Genomic DNA, 21,004 nt, shown 5'->3' with positions numbered 1-21,004 from the left:
GAGATCTGTTAGGTATATTGTAAGTTCATATAAGTCTACAAAACAACTGGAAACATACTAGTATCTCCAGAAAGACACGTGGTTAACCACACTCCATAAATCATTGAACTTGCTTGTTAAATGAAAGGGTTTAAAAAAAAAAAAAAAAAACTCTTCAGAATAAATCTTAGTAAACCACAGCAGTCGATTAAATGGGATAGAAAACTTGATTCCACAGGACAATGCACACACAAAAGCAAAGGACATTGTACAAAATGAAAACTAGAGTCTAACATCTAATGGCCATTCAAAGAAAATAAAATATGACAAAGATCAGCGAGCAGAAAATTAAATTTAATAGATTTTTTTAAAAAACCGTTAACAAGAAAACAACGATGCCTTTTTTTTCTTTTGTCCTAAATATTGTTACAATCTATGTATTTTGGTGAGACAACTTAAACCCTTCGTAAATGAAGCTAGACAACTTAAAACCCTTCGCAAACTGCATAATGTGCTGTATTGCATTTGAAAAAAGAACAATACAGCACATTATGCAGTTGTTTTTAAAATATCACCTTTTTAAATCTGCAGATGCTTCTTAAAAAAGGTTATGATAAAGCTACAATTTAAAGTTTTCCAGGAGCCACCTAGTAACGGAAACTGATTCTAAATACTGTTTCCAGATGGACCAGTAAGAGATTCCTTATCTAAAAAAGCTCCTGCATTGCCCAGAAGCATGCCTTAGAGTCAGGCGCGCCAGCAGCGGCGGAAAGGAGCCCCGGGTAGAGTTACCTCTGACAGGGAACACCTGAGAGGTGCGGGTGGCCGGGGAGGCAGCTGCTGCAGGTGGGCGCGAGCCCGATCCCCAAACGAGGAACGCTCAGGGTCCGGGGGAAGTTGCGTTCCCAACACTTGGCAAAGACAAAAAGGCTGCGCTCCTCAATTGCTTCGCCGCGGGCCTGGCCCTACCGCGAGGGGAGGGCTCGAGCTACTCACCGTGCAGGGAGAGAAGCAGCAAGGGCGCCAGCGGGGAGCTCCGAGAAGTCATCCCGGGGCCGCAGGGAGCGCGCCCGACGCCTGTCGGGCTTCTGGTCGCGGCAGCGGAGGCGCGACCGGGTCTTGGTTCTCCTTGGGACAGCCCGGTCCTTCCGGACCCGCCGGGCTGAGCTGGGTTCTTTGACGCGCGGAAGCGCCAAGAGTAGCTCCTGCCTCCGCGGAGGCTGAGCTGCAACCAGAGGTTCCCAGGCTAGCCGTCCGCCCAGTAACGCCACCGCTAGTAGCTGCCCCAGGACCCGTCGGCCACTCGTACTGCCGGGGGAGGCACTCCTCCCAACTCCGGCCCAGCTACTCCGGCAGCAGCCCGGCTCCCGGCCGTGCCGCCCACTCTCCCGCTTGGTCTCCAGGGCAACCGCGGCTCCAGCGCGACGCCTGGCGGCCCACCCGCGGAGCGAGCGCTGCGCGCAGCTGGCGCGACCCCGCCACCTGTGCGCCGCGCGGCCCGCTCCCCCGCACGCCTCCGCCCTCTGGGGGACCCGAAGCGCGGACGCCTTTCTCTCTCCTGCCCTAAACTTGTGTGCGGACTGCCCGAACCCTACAGAGCTTTAGGGTGACTTTACAGCCTTCATCAGAGCTAGCAAGTCCTCTGCTGCAGTTTTCAGATAGTTCTTTTATGCTGTTTGGCCTTTTCTCCTCAGTCCTCTTTTTTGAAACCTAAATAATCTGAAAGAATCAGACTAGCAAAATTAGAAATCGGGAGATTTGCCCTTGTAGCTCGTTTTATTTCCTGGATACCCTTTTTCCTTTCCTGAAAAGAGTATAGACACTGTACCATGCTTCTCACTCCCCAATCCTGTCAAAAAGTCTTCCATCTTCTCTTGCCTTGGTCATAAAATTTATACCAACTTTGAGTGTTTTAAGTTTTCCTTTCTAACCTTAGCGCTCTCATGACTGATTTGAAATATTAAACTCATAGACGGTGCTTTCATTGTGGTAGTTATTTTAGAAGGACTATTACTTTGGGGGTTTGGTTTGGGTTGGCTTAGAGAAAAAGACCTTCATGGCATCTGAAATTGTTTACTCGCTCTACCTATATCTTTTCTTATAAAACCCAATCTTCATTCCTTTTCCATTTAAGTCTCTGTTCTCTGTTTTACAACCCAAAGCCACTTTTTGCAGCTGCATCTTAACTGAGTCCCCTAAATTTAAGGACATCTTCTTAGGGACTGCCCAACAATCTGGGTCAATTTTTTTCAGAAGCATAGTTTAGGATTCTTGGGGACACTCAGAAATTCGGAGGATCCCGTTTAACAGGTACAATCCTCCAAAGGCAACTCAGAAACAAAATTAGTATCCTCGGAAGAAAAGCAAATATATAAAACTTTCTTAAAAACATACTTTTGAACAAGGATTGGAAGATATATGGAAAATGAAAATAATATCAAGATGGTGCGCTTTTTTGAAAATGTGTTATATTTTTAAATTAAAAAGGGAATGTGTTAACAAATTCCAATATCTTTTAACAAGAATATCCTGAAAAAAATAAATTTTGATTTGAATTAGAGATGACTTAATTTTACTCACTACTGCTCATTTGTCTTTCATATTAATAACAGAAGTTTAAATTTTCAACTATGATATCATCACCAGGCTCATTTTCATCCTTTTAAACTCCAGGGCAAGGACTAGATTTTCTTTTCTCCACCCAATTCAATTTTTTACCCTTTCTTGCACATTTTCTTCTCTCCGATCCAATTCCAAGCAAGGCATGTAAGTAATCTAAGGAGAAAAAAAAAGGGAGCTGCAAAGCATTCACTTTCCTTCGTCATAATCTCAGATTCAATTGGAGAGATAAAATATTTTTAATTAAATAAATAACCTAATATTCTAGGTTTAAAAGCAAGTTATCCCATATACTTATTACGTCAATCCATCAAATATTTACTAACTACCTGCATTTTGTAAAGCACTGAGAGGAAGTTTAAACAAAAAGCCCTCAAATCAGTTCCAATGTATCTGGGCTATATCTGTGCTATCATGAATCAGCAGAGAAAGAGAATTCTCTTGCCCCTTTGTCACCACAGTGCACTTCTGCATTGCCCAACAAAAGCTGGTGACTCAGTAAGAGGAGTGCTCAGAGTTTTGTAGAGACACTCTTTTAAGAGAAAAAGAAGTGTGGCTTCTGAAGGGAAAGTGAGGATGATCCCATCTCAGGAGGCAGATGGTAGATGGTGGACTCAAGGAAGCAGATCAGGAGTACTAGAAGCTTCAAGTGCTAGACACAGAAGCTTTCAAAAGTACACTATCACTGGAAACAAAGGAAAGGTTAATTTTTAATTCACAGAGATAATACCACCCACATGTACTTTGACTGCATTTTTTTATCCCAATCTACCTATGAACACAGTAGGAGTTGTTTAAAAGCCTTGAGAATTCTGAGTGGATTCTCATTGTTCACTTGTATCACACTTTATAAATTTCAAAGTGGTCATAATTTACTGTAGTCATAAGGAAGATTAGGATAAAAGGACTGGTGAAATTCGTCATTACTAATGAAAAATGTTCTTAAAGTACATGCCAGTGGTATTAACTCTGTGAATTAAAAATCACACTTTTCCTTTCTCTCCTGAGTATACTTTTGAAACCCTCTTTGTCTAGCCCGTAAAGCTTCCAGATAAAGCTTTAAGATAATCAGGAAAAGAAAGGGAGTGGGCAGGGGTGCAGAAAAGCTTCACCTCCAGGTGAAGGGGACAGCTCTAATTAAGTAGTCAAAACCACCCTGACATTAGAGAATCTTAAAACCATCTCTGGAGAACACTAGTTACCTCCGCAACATTTATCTCTCCCCCACCCTACTACCATCCCACCACAAACCCACCCTCTACCTTAGTAGCACTGAACTTTTGGATGACATTGGTCCCACTTCCATCTCTGGGAGAGATATAATGGGTCTAACCTACTGAAAAAGGAAATGGAGAGGTGAATGACTGGGAGAAGAAACACTGGTAAAAGACCCTGGTATAGTTATAGTGGTCTTGGCTCATAATCATTGATAAAATGCGAATACAAGTCACCTCTAAATATTTAATTATGGATTACCCAAATTCAAAATTTTGATATTATAAAAGCTTCTCTCTTCAACCAGTCAAACTGTTGGACCATCTCTTTCCACAACCAGTTAATTTGCACTCAAGAATGGAAAATTAATTTTATTGTTAACTTAGGAGAAACAGAATTAAGAAAGAAGAATGATAGAGGGCATTAAAAGGCTTTCCAAGGCTAAATATAAATTACTTTTGGATTAGCTATTTTAAATTATTAATACCTCAATTCCCTCTCCATTCGTATATATAAATTAAAAGTAATTGCATATAAGTTTGAGAGATTGTCTATGGAATTTTTTATAAATAAGAACCTGATTCTTAAAGTTAGGAAAGACCAATTTGACCCTTGTTTGAGCCATCACTCATTCTGTTACTATTTTAACTCATCTGCTAGAGCCAGATATTGTCTAGGGTAGAGCTTGGTCCTTGTAGAAGAAAACTTTGAGAGGAATTCTTCACCCTGCTCCTATTGTCAAATGTCAAGAAAAGCTCGAAAATAATAATAAAGGAGTGAAAAAGAAAATAGAGGAATCAGAGGAAGGCACCAAGCAAACTGTGTTTATTATGTGTTGACATAAATAGACCATTTAATATTTTAAAACATCCTTTTCAAATGTGGAGTAATTTATAGTCTTGGTATATCGAAAGCTTAGTCTCTCTTACATCTTTCTTCCCACTCCTCCGGCAACTCTTACTAGATAGGACTTCCACAAGGGTAAACAGCCATCTCCATCCCCCTTCTCATATAGCTCAGTTCTTAGCACTGTTGTAAATATTATTGAAGGAAAATTTCACAACATCTTCATCCATTTCAGGAAAAGTTAGCTCTTCTCCTTGAAATCCTTTCATTCCAAACACATTTATTTTTAGGTAAAGTCACTCTCTTGCAGGGCACATTGTAACAAAACACTACTGAATTCATTCTATTGGCAAATTTAAATAGTACCACTATGAATTTCAGGACTTGGCAAGAGCAATAACATAAGAAGCATTTTATGTAGCATCTAAAAATTGTATGTAATCACTTTCTTATAACATTTTTTTAAAAATTTTTTTGGTGGTAAGAATCCAACCAGAGCCTCGCACATGCTAGACAAAAGTTCCACAAATGAACCACATCCTCAGACCAAGGCAAATCATCTTTAAATATTCTGCAAAAGTCTCTTTACCATTTTTCATTAAACTGCTCTGCTTCAAATTTATCACTTCATTTTATATATTGAGGAGTAGGCAATCCGTTATCTCAGTGTTTTCAAATTCTTATGAATTTTTCATAGAAGTTTAATTTACAGTGTAGTTCAAACTTACTTTTCCAGCAATAAAGCAAACTAGAGACCTTGACTGAACAAAAGTTATATTCTCTTTAAATCGTAAATGAATTGATGAGCTCTCAATAAAATATAGAAAAGTTAGGCCAAAAGCTATACTCAGTACAGCACCCAGAGTGATCTTAGCAGATTAAATCAGGTCACTCCTCCACCTAAGACCTACAAATGGTTTCTCTGTCCACTCGGAGAGAAAGTAGAAGTCCTTGCCGTGTATGACAGGGCCTGTGTTAGTTTTCTATTGCTGCTGTAACAATTACTTCAAACAATGGCATAAAACAACACAAATATCTTACAGTGCTTGAGGTCAGATGTCTAAAATAGCTCTCAAAGTGGGCAATTATCAAGGTGTTAGCAGGGCTGTGTTTTTGTGTTCCTTTTGGAAAGTTCTCAGGGAGAATCTTCTCTAGAGGCCACTTTCTCTTCTTGGCTCATGATCCCCTTTCTTCATGTTTAAAGCCAGCAGTGTTGGGCAAGTCCTTCTCACACTGCTCTCTTTCTCTTTTTCTTCTGCCTCTTTCTTCCACGTTGAAGGATCCTTGTGATTATATTGGGCCCACTTGGATAATCTAGGATAATCCTCATTTCCAGGTCAACTGAATAGCAACCATCTGCAACCCTAATTCCCATTCACCATATAAATAACATACAGGCTCTGGGGATTCAAAAGTGGGCATCTTTGGGAGGCCATTATTCTTCTTGCCACAGTATAATCCCCCATTATTTCTCTGATTATGTCTTCTATCTTCCACCCCATTCTCCTCTCACTATAACAACCTCCTCAATGTTTCCTGAACAAATAGGAACACGTTTGCCTCAGGAGCATTGCAATTATTCTTTCCCCAGATTTCTACATAGTTCTCTTTTTACTTCTTAGGATCTTTTCTCATTTGGATATAATGTGTCCTCCAAAAGCTCCTCTGTTAATGCTGAAATGTTCAGAGGTGAAATGATAAGATTATGAGAGCTGTGATCTAATCAGTCCATCCTAGTTTGAATGGACTGACTGGATGGTAACTCTAAGCAGGTATGGCATGGTTGGAGGAAGTATGTCACTGGGGTTGTGCCTAAGAAGGATACAACTTCCCTGTGGCCCCATACCCTTCCTCTCTCAACTTCCTGGAATCATGATCTAAGCAGTTTTCCTCTACTGTGCCCTTCAGCCATGATATTCCGGGCTCCCTTGGGCCCAGAGTGGCAGAGCCAGCCAACCCTGGACTAAATCTCTGAAACTAAGCCAAAATAAACTTTTTATCCTCTAAGTTGTTCTTGCCAGGTTTCCATCACAACTAAAAAGTTGACTGAAACACTCATTTCACCTAAAGTGAAGTCTTAACTACCACCTAAACTGAAATAAAAAGTTTTAAAGATATTTTAAGATCCTTTTCCCTACTGTATTTTCAATAACATACTCTAATAATCTCATTTATTGTCTGCTTCACTCAATATAATTCATGAGGATAGAAATTTTTATCTGTTTTATTCGTCGCTGAATCTCAGTACTTTAAACAGGGTATAATGCATAGTAAATACTAAATAAACATTTTGGAGAGATGAATCGATGAATGAAGCAAGCCTCAAGAAGTTTCACAGGAATGATAACATTCAGAATAGAGTCTCTGACCACAAGTATAAAGGTAGACATTAATAACAAAAACAGACATATTTTTGATAACTGTACTTATTAATAATTCAAAATCAAAAAAATCATAAAGGAAACAAATGTAGTTTTAAATAAAGTAATTCATGTCAAAACCTGTGAAATGCAGCTAATCTGTATACTCTGAGAAAAACTTAAGCCTTAAATATGTATATTAGAAAAGATGAAAGCCTAAACATCAATAAATTAATGTCCAGCTTGGAACTTTTATGAAAAAAAAATAGGTACAAAGGAAGTAAAAGAGGGAAAATAATAAAGAGGAAACTAATAAAATATTTAGCAAATACAATATAGAAGTCAAAAGTTGGTACTTTGAAAAGGTTAAGTTAACCAAATTCTAGTGAAACTAATCAAGATTAAAAATGAGAGCTACCTCAAATATCATAATAAAAGATATATCAGTACAGATGCTGCAGGCAATAAAAAGATATAATATAGTAATAAATTTTGTCAGCAAATTTGAAAACTTTGGAAGAAATGGGCAAAATTCTAGAAAATTATAACTTTCCCAAATTTGCTAAAAAAATAAACAGAAAATCTGCATGGCCCCATACAGTTAAAGTAACTGAATAAACAGCTTAAAATCTTTCTACAAATAAAACTCCAAACAAGTTGACCAAATTTTAGCAAATGTCCAGGGAAAAGAAATAAAATATTTGCAAACTATCAAAAACTAAATAAAAAAGATAAACACTCCTCAACTCATTTTATGATGCTAGCATTATATTGACAGGAATAATAATAGAAAGGAAAATAACAAGCATGTTTCCAGATGCAAATGAATATTAGCAAACCAAACCCTATATGTATACACATACACATATTTACATATGTATGTATGATTATGTTAAAACATATGCATATTAGTACATTATAAACACATCTAAAATAATAAATCACATCAATTGGATTTATTTTAAGAATATAACATTGATTTCACATTTGAAATCAATAAATGTAATTCATGCTATTAAGATTAAAAGAAATTATATGATCATCTCATTAGATGTCTGCTAAAGGCAAGGAGAAACCTGGCTGCCACTGTCAGAGAACATTAAAACCAGAATGAAAAACTAGGAGGTGAGTAACTACTTCTAGTGGCACTTAATTGTGTAAAGAAGATAACACACTTAAATCCCCAAATTCTAGGCTCATGGCCAGAACTGAAATTCACATACTTTCTAAGAGTACGCTTAAGAGAATTGTATCTCTTGAAGATATAGTGTTGAAATAATTAAGACCTCATAATTAGTTTCAGAAATAAGGTCTGTAGTCTCTATCACTCTCTCATTTCTTGCTGTGTCACTTAAATATTTATAATTTTAACTAACTTATTGTTTCTTTCCCTTGACCCCCACTATTTTATTTAGGGCATGATTCTGGCAAGCAACTTTACAGTTAGTCCACAGACTAACGAATATCAAGACAGAAGAACAACCCAAATAGAAGAAGGATGACTATCACTCCTGGACTGAATTCTTAAAACTTGAGTTTTCTCCTAATGTGGAAGAATTGAGTGATTTTTCAGTTATAAAAGGGATACACGTATTACATACTTTTAAGTATACTGTAAATCAAATGGTATTGGTGGATATTGCCCATTTAAAAGGGTAGACCTCAATGAAATTGTTTGAATGCTAAGCAGTTTTTAACTGCTAAGCATCAATACCCTCTCCCAATTTTCAGAGAATTTTCCAGAGTCTACCAAAGTGCAGTCCCATCACTTATGGTTTAGTCAATTGAAGAGGCTCACCTCTGGAATCTTAAGTCTCAATCAGGTGTCATAAAAAATTGAAGGTAAGGAAAACATAAGTATAAGGGAATAACAAGACATAAAGACAAGAAAGGTCAAGGAAGAATTCATTCCACTGACCAGAGGCATCCAGTACCTGGTGTCAGCAGTGGTGCCAGAAGCTATCCAGGGAATCATCGTTGGAATTTTCAAGATCATACAGTGCTGAAGTAGTAAAGCCCAAAGAAGAAAACCTCTTTTCTGACTCTAAGGTCAACATTCTTTCTACTATATGTTGATATTTCTTCTTTAAGTCAGAAACCTCATTGTTAGTTTGGAACTGATAATTTTTCTGTACTTTTAATACTAAATTTTTGTTTGTTCAGATCTTAGCCTGTCTTCCTTAAGAGAGAGATTTCCAAAGAGAGAAAGAGCTAGATACCACTCTCTTCAAAATTCATCAAAACTTTTATATTTAGAAAGCATGAAAAACTAAATAAATAATGCCTAGATTGTATGTGCTCTTGATAATAAACTCAGGAATAATCCGTAAAAATTGGAACCTAAATTAAAAACAGTGTGCTCTGCTCTGTTTCTATGGTAACATAATGAGGAAAAAACTAGACTGCCTAAAAGATATTTTAATTTCGAACCATTGGTTCCAGTTTTAGTATCATTTTTAGAAAAATCCGTATAAATCTAGTCATTACTATTACCAAAATCCACATATTAATACCTTGTATTCCCAAAGGAAGTGTACCACAGTACCTCTGCTGAAGGTTTATATCAGCCTCTCACAGATACAACAGGTATAACCTGACAGTGTCTTGCTTTGCCTTGGCCTACCCCAAGAAACTCTCTTCTGCTCCGGAAAGTCTCTCACATTGCTACCTGAGACACTGACAGGAACCCTGGGGCGCTGTTGGGTGCAACTCAGAAGCACAAGGATGTCCACGCGTACAGAACCAACGTGGAATGGGAGTTGATGGATAATCCTTTTCCCTTGCATCCTCTAAGTGTCAGTTCTTAGCCATATTTTATCAGCCTCCTTAGAAGGTTCTGGCATGACCAACAGTAACTACCCAGCGACAAACACATCTTTAGTTGGCTTTTCCTTTCCCTTTTTCACTCCTCCATCAATTACCCCTGGTCCCTGAAATTACTTTGTAAATAAACTAACTATACAAAAGCCTTTGACTCAAGATGTGCTTTTGGGGGACCCCACGCTAAGAGGTCAACCTTGGGTAGATTTAGATATCTGTATGTGTGGTTCTTACTAAGATTTCACTACAGTTATTTTTTTAAATTTAGTGCCCAGTTATTTTAAATTATACATCAGAATTATTGATAAGTATACATCTTCTTGCCCTAGAGATTTTGTGGGTCTCTATAATGTATCTTCCTTAATGAATTGAATAAAAAAACAGAGCTTTTGTGTTTGAATTTCTAAATGATAACAGGTTTGCTCAGTTTCAAGTCTGCTATATGTTTTTATTACCCTTTGAAAAGTCACTTAACCTCCCTATGCCTCAACTACCACATTTATCAAAGTGGAATATAATTCCTGCTTCACAGGTTGTTATTAGAATTCAATGAGGTAATATGTGTGGAAATGCCCATTACAGTGCCGGGCAGATAATCCACCTGGAGAGTACAGTTAGCTGCTATTATTACCATTATTACTAGAATTGGTTTTACTTGAAAGTCTGCCATAATGATGATAAAATATCCATTTTGTAGACTTTGTATTTCCACCTAAAATCTCTCACTGCATTCTATTTTGTAGCCATAAATAAATATTTGGATTCATTTAACGCTTAGAATCAAGGTATCACCACAGAATAAACTGAGAAAACCTCTGTATAAATCTTTGAAATGAGAGGCTTCAAGACATTCTCTCTTTAACAAATAGCTTTGGCTCACAACAAGCCCTACCCTGTAGTTCCTCCAACGATGAATTTGCACAACTCTTGTGCAGTCTTTCATCAACTCAACGGGGATAGAAAAATCCTATGATGTAAGAGAAAACCAAAAAAAAAAAATACATCATGAAAACTGCACAGTCATATTGTGGTTATAAAATGACTTGGTTAACAAATGCACTAGCTAAATGACCAGGAATTCCAGGGATCCTGCCACTGGTTCCCTACCTATTCCTATCGAGGCTACAGTATAGCACCACCTATTGGCATTTCAAACTAAAGCTTAGTTTATTGATGAGCATGTTCCTGGATCCAGTAATGATTGGTACTTCCAGGGAAGAATTAGTGATGCCAAGAATAATCAGTGGGCATTTTTTCATCACCTTGATTCAAGAATACTGGGTCATGATATACAGGGATCCACTCTGTTTTCTGAAGCAGACTGTCTGCCATTTAAACTAACTTCATTCAACACCACATCCTCCCTTAGAAAGTAATTACTTCAGCCTGTCCTACCTATGAGAAAAGGGACAAACGTAGAACCTGGATTATCAATATAATTATATATTAATTTGCATTATTGGTAAAGTACACTATAATAGGGTTTCATAATATTTGTTGAAACCATACTATCTCCTGGGCTCTGTTCAAGGTACTGGTAATACATTCACTACCAAAAATTGATAGATCTTTGCTCTTATGGAATCTTCAGTATAGTAGAAAAGACAAAAATTCATCATAACATTCTAAAAACAAAGTAACACATACTATGAAAGAGAGAGGTCAGGTTCTAAGGGGACCTATAATTTGAGATAATCAAAGTGTTCTGGAAAGAGTTCCCTTAGGATGTGATTCCTGCACAAAGGCTGAAAATTAACTAGGCAAAGAGGAAGTGAATAATTTCTAGCACAGGCCATAGAGATATTTTAAAGCAAACCTATACATTTTTTAGAATATTTCTTAGTTGTCAGTGGGCCTTTTTTTTTTTAATATGCGGTGCTGAGGATAGAACCAAGTGCCTCACACATACTAGGCAAGCGCTATACCACTGAGCCACAATCCCAGCCCAGCAAACCTGTACATTTTTTTACAATGTTTCTTTTCTTTTTAAAAAAACATTTATTTTTTAGGTGTAGATGGACACAACACAATCCCTTTATTTATTTTTTTTAATATGGTGCTGAGGATCCAACCCAGGCCCCGCCCACATTAGGTGAGGTAGATGAACCACACCTGCCACATCGATAGGTGAGCCACAATCCCCAGCCCCAAACCTGTACATTTTAATTCCTCTTTGTAAATCCTGTTTTCCTGTGACTTTTCTCCTTTGAGATAAATCATGAGTTTTGTTGTACACAGACATGGATAGAACAGGTACCTCAGGAGAAACATCATTCCTCTGCTATGAGAACAAAAGTTACATTTTTTAATTCATGGTAAGACTTCTTTCTTTTAGTTAGATTTCAAGAGAAGGGAGAGTCCTACTTTTGCTGTTGTTCTTATTACTGTTTGTAGTTTTGTTTTAAATTCAGTAGTTCCCCTTAAATATTAAGAGACAAGTCAGGTAGATTTACACAAAAGTATTACATTGTAAGAGGACCCTGAAGATAAGTTGGAGGACCTTACATAAATAGGGTTCCGACAGCAAGAAGGTGAGAGAATACAGAGAAGGTCAGGGAGGTCAAATATGGAATTTACTTTCCCTGTGTGGTGTTCATGGAGGCACTACTACAGAGCAGTGGCCAAGAAAAGTCTCTTTTGTTATTGCTTGTTTCTAACAACTTTATTGAAATATAATTCATATAACATACAATTCACCTTTTAAAGTATACAATTCAGTGGTTTTTGGTATGTGTAATTATTACCCCCATCAACACTAAAACATTTTCATCACCCCAAGAAGTTTCCTGTTCATAGCTATTCCCTCCCTTACTTTTGACACTTCACTGCCTTGCCCTAATCAATGAATAATCTACTACTTTTAAATATATGTACATATTTATGAATATATATTATAAATGGTGTATTTATAAAGCATATAAATATGTAGACTGTGGGGACAAGTGCATGGTGTACTGCCTACATGGCATATGTTAAGGGCTTCTGAGTGGCAAACAACTCCCCCATGCTAGGCTTGTGAGTAGCAAACCGCTTACCCCAAAGGCACAGCCCTGGGCGTGAGGCCCTGTGTTGCAGTCCCTGCGCTTGCTCCATGGCCCACTCCTCGATTGGTTGCTGCAAGGACAGTTAACAGAAATTACATTGCTGGCTGCCTGTAATCTGCTTAGCTATTGCCTGAGTATATATACATGGTAACTGTGCAATAAAATCAGACCTGCTTCCTGCTTGGTCTCTGGAGGTCTTGATTAGCGACTCCACAGCCAGACTCTCTTCTACCCTGTTCTGTGGACCTCCTTGCTGGACGGGAGAGAGCCCATGCAGTAGACTACATATATAACTATATTTATACACATATAAATATGTACATATATTTATATATAGACACACACAAAAAGATTTCTGTATTCTGAACTTTCATATAAATGGAATCATATAGTATGTGGGTTTTTTTGGTGACTGGTTTATTTCACTTAGCAGGATGTTTTCAAGCGTTATCTATGTTGTAACAATGTTATCAGTACTTTGTTCTTTTTATGGCCCAGTAATATTCTATTTCATGGATATACTGCATTTTGTCAATCTATTCATTAGTTGATGGACATTTGCTTTGTTTTCACCTTCTGGCTCTTATGAGTAATGCTGCTATAAGTATATGAGTCCTATAGTAACTTTATGTTTTATACTGGGGAACTCCCAGACCATTTTCCAAAGTAGGGGCATCATTTTACATTCCCACTAATAATGTTCAAAGTTATAATTTTTCTATATACCCAACATTCGCAAAGTCAAAAACAAGCCAAAACACAGTCTCACTGTAACTGGACATAATCTATTATGGTGCTACAGAAATGGTGATTTCAAGCATCAAGTGAATTCAAATATTTACATAGGGCTGCAAAATACAATGCAATGAAAAGGTTTTAGGTGTAAAACCTACATGTCTACAAAATGGACATTTTATCCCCATGATGACAGACTTTCAAGTTAAAACTAATTCTACTAACAATGGTAGTAACAGCAGCTCATAGTACTTTCTAGGTTGACTATCTGCATGGCACTATAATGGGCATTTTCACACATATTACATCATATGATGGTGTTTTAATCATCTTTTTCACCACTGTCACCAAAGACCTGACAAGAACAATTAAAGGAGAAAAAAAGTTTATTTTCAGAGTTTCAATCCACAGACAGCTGGCTACGGGCCTGTGTGGTGGAGGAAAGTGGTTCAGGACATGATAATCAGAAAACAGTGACAAAGCTCTGCTCAGCAAGACAAAATATATATCCCAAAAGCACGTCCCCAGAGACCCATCCCCTCCAGCCATGCTCTACCTGCCTACAGTTACTTTCGAATCAAACCCTATCAGAGTATTAACACACTGATTAAGTTAAGGCTTTCATAACCCAATCATTCATCTCTAAGCTTTCTTGCTTAGAGAAACAAGAAATTAGAATATTTCAAATTTCATTTTCTCATGAAATTTTTCTTTTAATGGGTCTCAAAATTCTCAGATTTTTGATCAAATTGTTTCCATTAAAAAGGACTGATTTTATAGCAGTGCAACTTGATATAGACAAGATATGGAACCAGCCCAGGTGCCCATCAATAGATGAATGAATTAAAAAAGTGTGATATGTATATACACAACGGAGTTTTACTCAGCCATAAAGAAGATGAAATTATAGCATTTTCTGGTGAGTGGATGGAACTAGAGAACATCATGCTAAGTGAAACAAGCCAGATTCAGAAAATCAGGGGTCGACTGTTTTCTCATGTAAGTGGAACTAGAGCAAAGTCAGGAGAGGAAAAGGGAGAGTCGGATATAATAAAGATATATGGAAAATCAGTGGAGTAGAAGAAGGAGACTGAGAGGTACAGAAGAGGAAGAGTAAAGGGGAGGGAATACAATTTTATATATATATATATATATATAATTTTATTCATACATTTTATATATTTATTTTATATTTTAGATGTATTTATTTTATGTATTTCATATGTATTTATTTTATGTATTTTATTTATATATTATATATAATTATATATCACATATATAATTATATATCATGTGTGTGTGTGTGTGTATATATATATATATATATATATATATATATATATATATATATATATATCAGTGAATTCCACCATTTTGTGTATCTATAAAGGACAAATGAAAAATAAATAAGTGAAAGGAAGACAAGTAGAGAAAAATAAATAGGGAAAGGGAGGAGGGAAGGGATTAGGGGGCATAGGGACCCAACTATTATGTATAACTGTAATGCACCAATAAAAGCAAAAAAAAATGGGGGTATGGTGACATGCACCTGTAATCCCAGCAGCTTGGGAGGCTGAGGCAGGAGGATAAAGAGTTCAAAGCCACCCTCATCAAAAGTGAGACGCTAAGCAACTCATTGAGACCCTGTCAAAATAAAATACAAAATAGAACTGGGGATGTGGCTCAGTGGTCAAGGGCCCCTAAATTCAATCCCTGGTACCACCCAAAAAAGTATTGATTTTAAAAACTAGTTATTTTAAAGCTACCCCCACCCCCCGCCAAAATGTTCCGAAAAACATTGTCCTTTCCTTCTGAAGGTTTTATGATGCATTGTTATCATTAACCGCTCCTTTACTATTAAACGGCCATTGAGACAAACAGTTGTGAGATAATTCTTCTACCATTAAGACTGGGGTGGCAAGTGTTAGGGGTAATATTCATTTAGCCTTCTGAGCTTTCTAAGCAGACTTGGTGACTTTGCACCTCCAGCAGCCTTCTTGTCCGTGGCTTTGATGACACCCCCAGAAACTGTTGGCCTCATATCACAAATAGCAAAACAACCCAAGGAGGATGGTCAGAGAAGCTCTCAATGCTCATGGGCTTGCCTGAACAATATCAAAGATGTCAGCTTCACCAGATTTCAAGAATTTAGAACCATCTTCCAGCTTCTACTAGAGAAGAGAGACAGCGCATTACCACCAATTTTCCAAACATCTTAAGACTTGTCAGTAGGACAAGGTGGTGGCAGAATGCAATCCAAAACTTCAAGCAGCCTGGTTCCACTGGCACTTCCATCTTTATGGGTGACTTTCCATCCTTTGAACCAAGGCATAACTGCACTTGGCTCTAGTATGTTGTCACCATTCCAACCAGAAACCGGCACAAATGCTACTGTGTCAGGGTGGTAGCCAATTTTCTTAATGTAGATGCTGATTTCCTTAATGATTTCCTCATACCTCTTCTGGTTGTAGGGTGACTCAGTGGAATCCATTTGGTTAATACCAACAATTAGTTGTTTCACACCCAGTGTGTAAACCAGAAGGGCATGCTCCCAGTTTTGCCCATTCTTGGAGATACCAACTTAAAATTCACCAACACCAGCTGTAACAATCAAGACAGCACAGTCAGCCTGGGTATGCCTGTAATCATGTTTTTGATAACATCTGTATCATGGGGCATCAACAATAGTCTTGGGCTGGGTTTGTGGCTCAGTGGTAAAGCATTTGCCCAGCATGTGTGAGAGGCACTGGGTTCAATTATCAGCACCACATATAAATAAATTAATAAAATAAAGATCCATCAACAATATTTGTGTAATACTTGCTGGTCTCAAATTTCCACAGGGAGATGTCAATAGTGACACCACACTCATGTTCTGCTTTCAGTTTATCCAAGACCCAGGCATACTTGAAAGAGCCATTCCCATCTCGGTAGCCCCCTTTTCAAATTTTTCAATGTTTTTTTTTGTCATTCCCACCCCATTTGTAGATTAGATGGTCAGTAGTGATGGACTTGCCCAAAAATACATGTCCAATAACAGGTCTTTTCCTTTCCTATTTTGGCTTTGACTTAGTGGTGATTTTCATGATACCTGTGTTGTGAAAAATTGATTTCAAATATTTTATTTTTAGTTGTATATGTCATTTCAAACATTTTATTTTTAGTTGTATATGTCATTTCATTTTTCTTCTGTTAGGTTAGTTGTATTTTCAAAAAAATATGTATTAATTTCATCCAAATTTATGGTAGAAACATTGTTCATAATTGTCTTAGTGTGTTTTGATTTTTATAAGATCTATCCTCTTTTTTGAAACTAAGGCAGGCAATTTTCATTTCTCATTTTTTTTCTGTAGTGGTGGAATAGACATGGAATAACAGTTAGGGACCACCTGGATGAAATAATCCTGACAATCTTCTCATCTAAGAAATACTGATTGAATTATATTTAGAAAGATCCTTTTCCAAACAATGCAACATTCATAAATTCTAGGGATTTTAAGACAGACCTATCTTTTTGGATGTCACCCATTACAACTTGGTTGGCAACAACTTTACACTTGATATGTGTAGGTGTCATCTTTTATTTATCATGCTTCTGGTTCACCATAGTCCTTAATCTATGGCTTGATATATTTCAATTTTTTTTAAATATTCTTTTTATATTCTAGTCAAATGTTGCTTCTGCCTATTCTCTTTTCCCTTTCTGGGTTTTAAACATAATTTAGACTTTCTAAATATGATTCATGTGCACCAGTTTGCTAGAATTGATTATTTAATACTGAGGAAATTTCTGTGATTGTGTACCATGGATTCCTTGGAATTATCCATTATGAGAATATTTACAATGTGGCAATCAGCAAACACTACAAATTAATATTTTCCCCCACCCCTACCCCCAAGCTGGATTATCAGTATAACAGTGTACACCTGTGTTATACTGTTTTGTTCTTTCAATCCTTTTGTCTTATTATGCTTCAACTAGGATATTTTCTATTCTTCTGTCTTCCAGTTGACTAAATCTATGTTCTTCTGTATTGAATCTCATAAACCCCATCTAGTGAGTTCTTGATTTCAAATATTTTGTTTTTAGTTGTATATGTCATTTCATTTTTTGTAGATTCCAATTCTTTGATGAATTTTTCTATCATTTCTTCTATTTTTCCATGCCTTCCTTAATATTCCTAACCATATTAATCAAAGTTATTTTAAATTCCTTATTATCAACTTCAATATCTTTACCTTGTGTGGCCCTAACTCAACTGTCTGCTTTTTCTTTTCACCATAAATCACATTTGTCATGTCTCACAGTATGTCTAGAATTTTTTATTGTATGGTAACTTCTGTGTATTAAACAAAAAGATATGGTTCTTCAGATAATGTTAATTGTCACCAAAAAGAGTTTCTCCTGTCTTCCTTTTCCTTGTTCTTCTTGGAATTTTTATTGAATTTTTATTCAATTTTATTGAAAGGCTGATGTGTTTCCAAATATTCCACTCTGGTAAACTGTGGAAGATACATCTCTGCCCTTCCAAGATTCTCATCTCAGCTCTTCAGCTTCCTGTCTCCTTACACTTTAAAACCTAGCAAATGTCTTGAAGGAGAGACCAGATGTATGTTTAAGGTAAGTTCCCTTCCTTGGTGGTCTTAATTTTTTAAATGTCATGAGATATAGTGGCTTCGGCTCTGCTTTTTAGAAATCTTAAGCTTAGCTCCTCAGCCACCTGTACAGCACCAAAGCTTGGCTAAGACCTGTGTGGAAAGTCAGGCATGTATCTGAAGTGTTTCAGGTTTCCTGTGTAACCACTAAAAACATTTTTATGTCTCTTTCTCTAAGCAGAATCCCTCTTACTCCCAGGGAAAGAAAGGAGCATTATTTACCTACCTACCTGAGAGTGGTTCTTCCTTTTCTGGAATTCTAGTATTATAAACTTGCTTTTACAGCTGATACTTTTTAAAATATATTTGCAATTCACCTGGCTATTGCAATAGAAACATTAGAGTGCCACAATATATATAGCCTACTTCTTGGGAGAAGTCTCGTCATTTCAATTTTTTAAATCCCCCCATGATTCTCATGATAGGCCAATATAAGCAACACTGACTTCATCAAAGAAACAATTACAAGGTTGAGGTCTGGGCTGAACTACCTGTAATTCTCTTGGTTTTCCCTCATGACTACAGGATAAATGGACTCCCATTTATCATGCCTATCAAGTTTCATGGAGGAAAAAGGAGAAAGTCCATAGAGCAGAAAAGGCATACCAGCAAAGGATCACTAACTTTAAAGAAGTATTCCCAAGAGTTCTTACCTTAAACTTCCATTACTTTTATCATTGACCCAAACAGTATCACTTACCCAGTTCTGTTTGTAAGGGAGGTTGAGAAATGAAATACTTTTTAATCTGTGTACACTGTTGCTCATGAAAATTGGGCTTGTCATACTAAGGATAAGGAGAAAATTAATATTAGGTGAGCAGCTAACAATCTCTGCGACAATTCCATTTTTAGCACTTCTTTCAGCTTTTTTCTTATCTGACTAATAAATTCTTCTCTATAATTGCACAAGAGAAAATTTATTTTCTGCTCCAAGTACCTTATCAAAATTCAAAAAAAATCATTCTGCCATTTCATATTTGCATGCAAGCAGCATGACTTCCCTATCTACAGTGGTCCTTTATCAATGAAAAGGAAATAATTTTACTGGCACCATGTTTCTACATCATTCAGTCCCAAAAAGAAATTTTCAGAAAATAATTTCTCTACTGATCTCTGCCAAACTGCTTTGGAGGATTTCGTTTTTCAACGTAACTTTAAAAATAAATTTTAAGTTGAAAATATTATTTTAAAATAGCTTCGTACTGAGTGACATGATAAAAGGACAATTGCTTATCTTAAAGATCACAGCTTAGATTTTTTTCTTTTTGATTACTTTATTTTAATTAGGTATAAATGACAGTGGAATGCATTTTGATTCATTGTACACAACAACTTAGAATCTTCAATAAACCATGAAATTAGAGCAAGTAAGGATATGATTTATTAGTGACAATGGTTAAATATTTCTCTGTCCATGGTAAGAGGACAACAGGCTTTAGCTTCAGTAGGCTGGGGTGGTAATTAAGGCCACAGAAACTTTGAGGGAGTGAAATGTATTACCATGAAAATTAGTTGAATCAACTTTAAGCATTTCAAAACAATATCTTTTCACTTATGTGTGCAAATTTTCATTTACAGAACCTCTATTGGAAATGATCCTATTTAGAGGGTAAAAGAAGGAAATTTTATAATGAAACATAATTATGACCTAAAGATATCTGAAAAATATGTATATACTTATGATGAAAAGGGCTTATTTCAGATAATAATAAAATACAGGTCTTTTCCATGATGTTCTGTAGGCAGCAGGGTAGGAGAAATAAAAGTGATAGATACCATTATTAACATTTTCATAGTAAGTAAAAAATCAATAACCAACTTCTCCTTTTGGTTCTTTCAGTATAAACAAATAGGATTAAGAAAATTAGCAAAGGATAAAAAAGAAGGAAAGAAATCACATACTTGCCACCAATTAAAGAGGTGCTACTTTGTTAACAGTTGCTCACTGTTTCAGGAGGAAATTTTTCACTTCTCTGATTCTGTCGTCATGGCAATGAAAATTGAGACCTATTTCTTCCCAGCTCTAAAATTCCATATAGCAATGATTCACTGAAGCATGAGACAATTCATGCTTCAGAGAAAAGGCAATGGGTAGGAGGAGGAACATCTGTGGGAGACCCTCCCATGGGCTGGTGCCAGGCATTTTGCATCATCTCATTTAACCCTACCATTAAAACCAGGAAGTCTATTCAATTCATAAAGGAGGAAACAGCCTCACAAAGCACCTTGACCAAGAATACATAAGTAAAGGGAAGTAGTAGGGAATGAAACTGACCAAATTATGTTGCATTCATGAACAAATATGTAGCAACTAGTCCACTATAATGTATAATTCTACTTTACCAATAAATTTTTTAAAGAAACAACACCATAAAAAAGAATACATAAGTAAGTTAGTGAAGTTGGAATTTAGATGTTTCTGACTTCTGAGGTCATGCTATATTCCCTTTGTCACAAGTTCTTCTATACCAAAAAAAAAAAAAAAAAAAGATAGTGTAATTTTTAATCCCAGGCCCTTAGCAAGAATTCCAGATGTGTTTTTCTTATTTTTTTGAAAACTCAAAAAAAAAAAAAAAAAAAAAAAGTAAACTGATCTCCAACAGGAAGGCCTCACATCCTTTCCTGGGAGCTTATGTATAGCATTTTCTGACATTTACACCCATGCCTGAAATAATATACTACAATATTGTTCTAGTTATAAACATTTATAAATCTGGAATATTTAAGGGA

General features: G+C 36.6%; 1 protein-coding gene and 1 pseudogene across 2 annotated transcripts in view; both read right to left on the bottom strand.

Moving 5' to 3' along the window:
• The window catches only part of Igsf11 (immunoglobulin superfamily member 11), a 149,535-nt gene extending 148,507 nt beyond the window's left edge, over nt 1-1,028 (bottom strand). For both annotated transcript variants that reach the window (XM_076867764.2, XM_076867765.2), the window contains exon 1: nt 976-1,028. In XM_076867764.2, the coding sequence (XP_076723879.2) occupies nt 976-1,027 (52 nt within the window). In that variant the 5' untranslated portion in view covers nt 1,028. The remainder of the gene's footprint in view (nt 1-975) is intronic.
• Nucleotides 1,029-15,833: 14,805 nt separating this feature from the next.
• The window catches only part of LOC143407837 (elongation factor 1-alpha 1 pseudogene), a 32,253-nt pseudogene continuing 27,082 nt past the window's right edge, over nt 15,834-21,004 (bottom strand).

Source organism: Callospermophilus lateralis, chromosome 10 (genome assembly GCF_048772815.1).
Source record: "Callospermophilus lateralis isolate mCalLat2 chromosome 10, mCalLat2.hap1, whole genome shotgun sequence".
NCBI classification, from domain to species: domain Eukaryota; kingdom Metazoa; phylum Chordata; class Mammalia; order Rodentia; family Sciuridae; genus Callospermophilus; species Callospermophilus lateralis.
The sequence above is the reverse complement of the archived record's forward strand: the minus strand, read 5'-3'. Positions and strand labels throughout refer to the sequence as shown.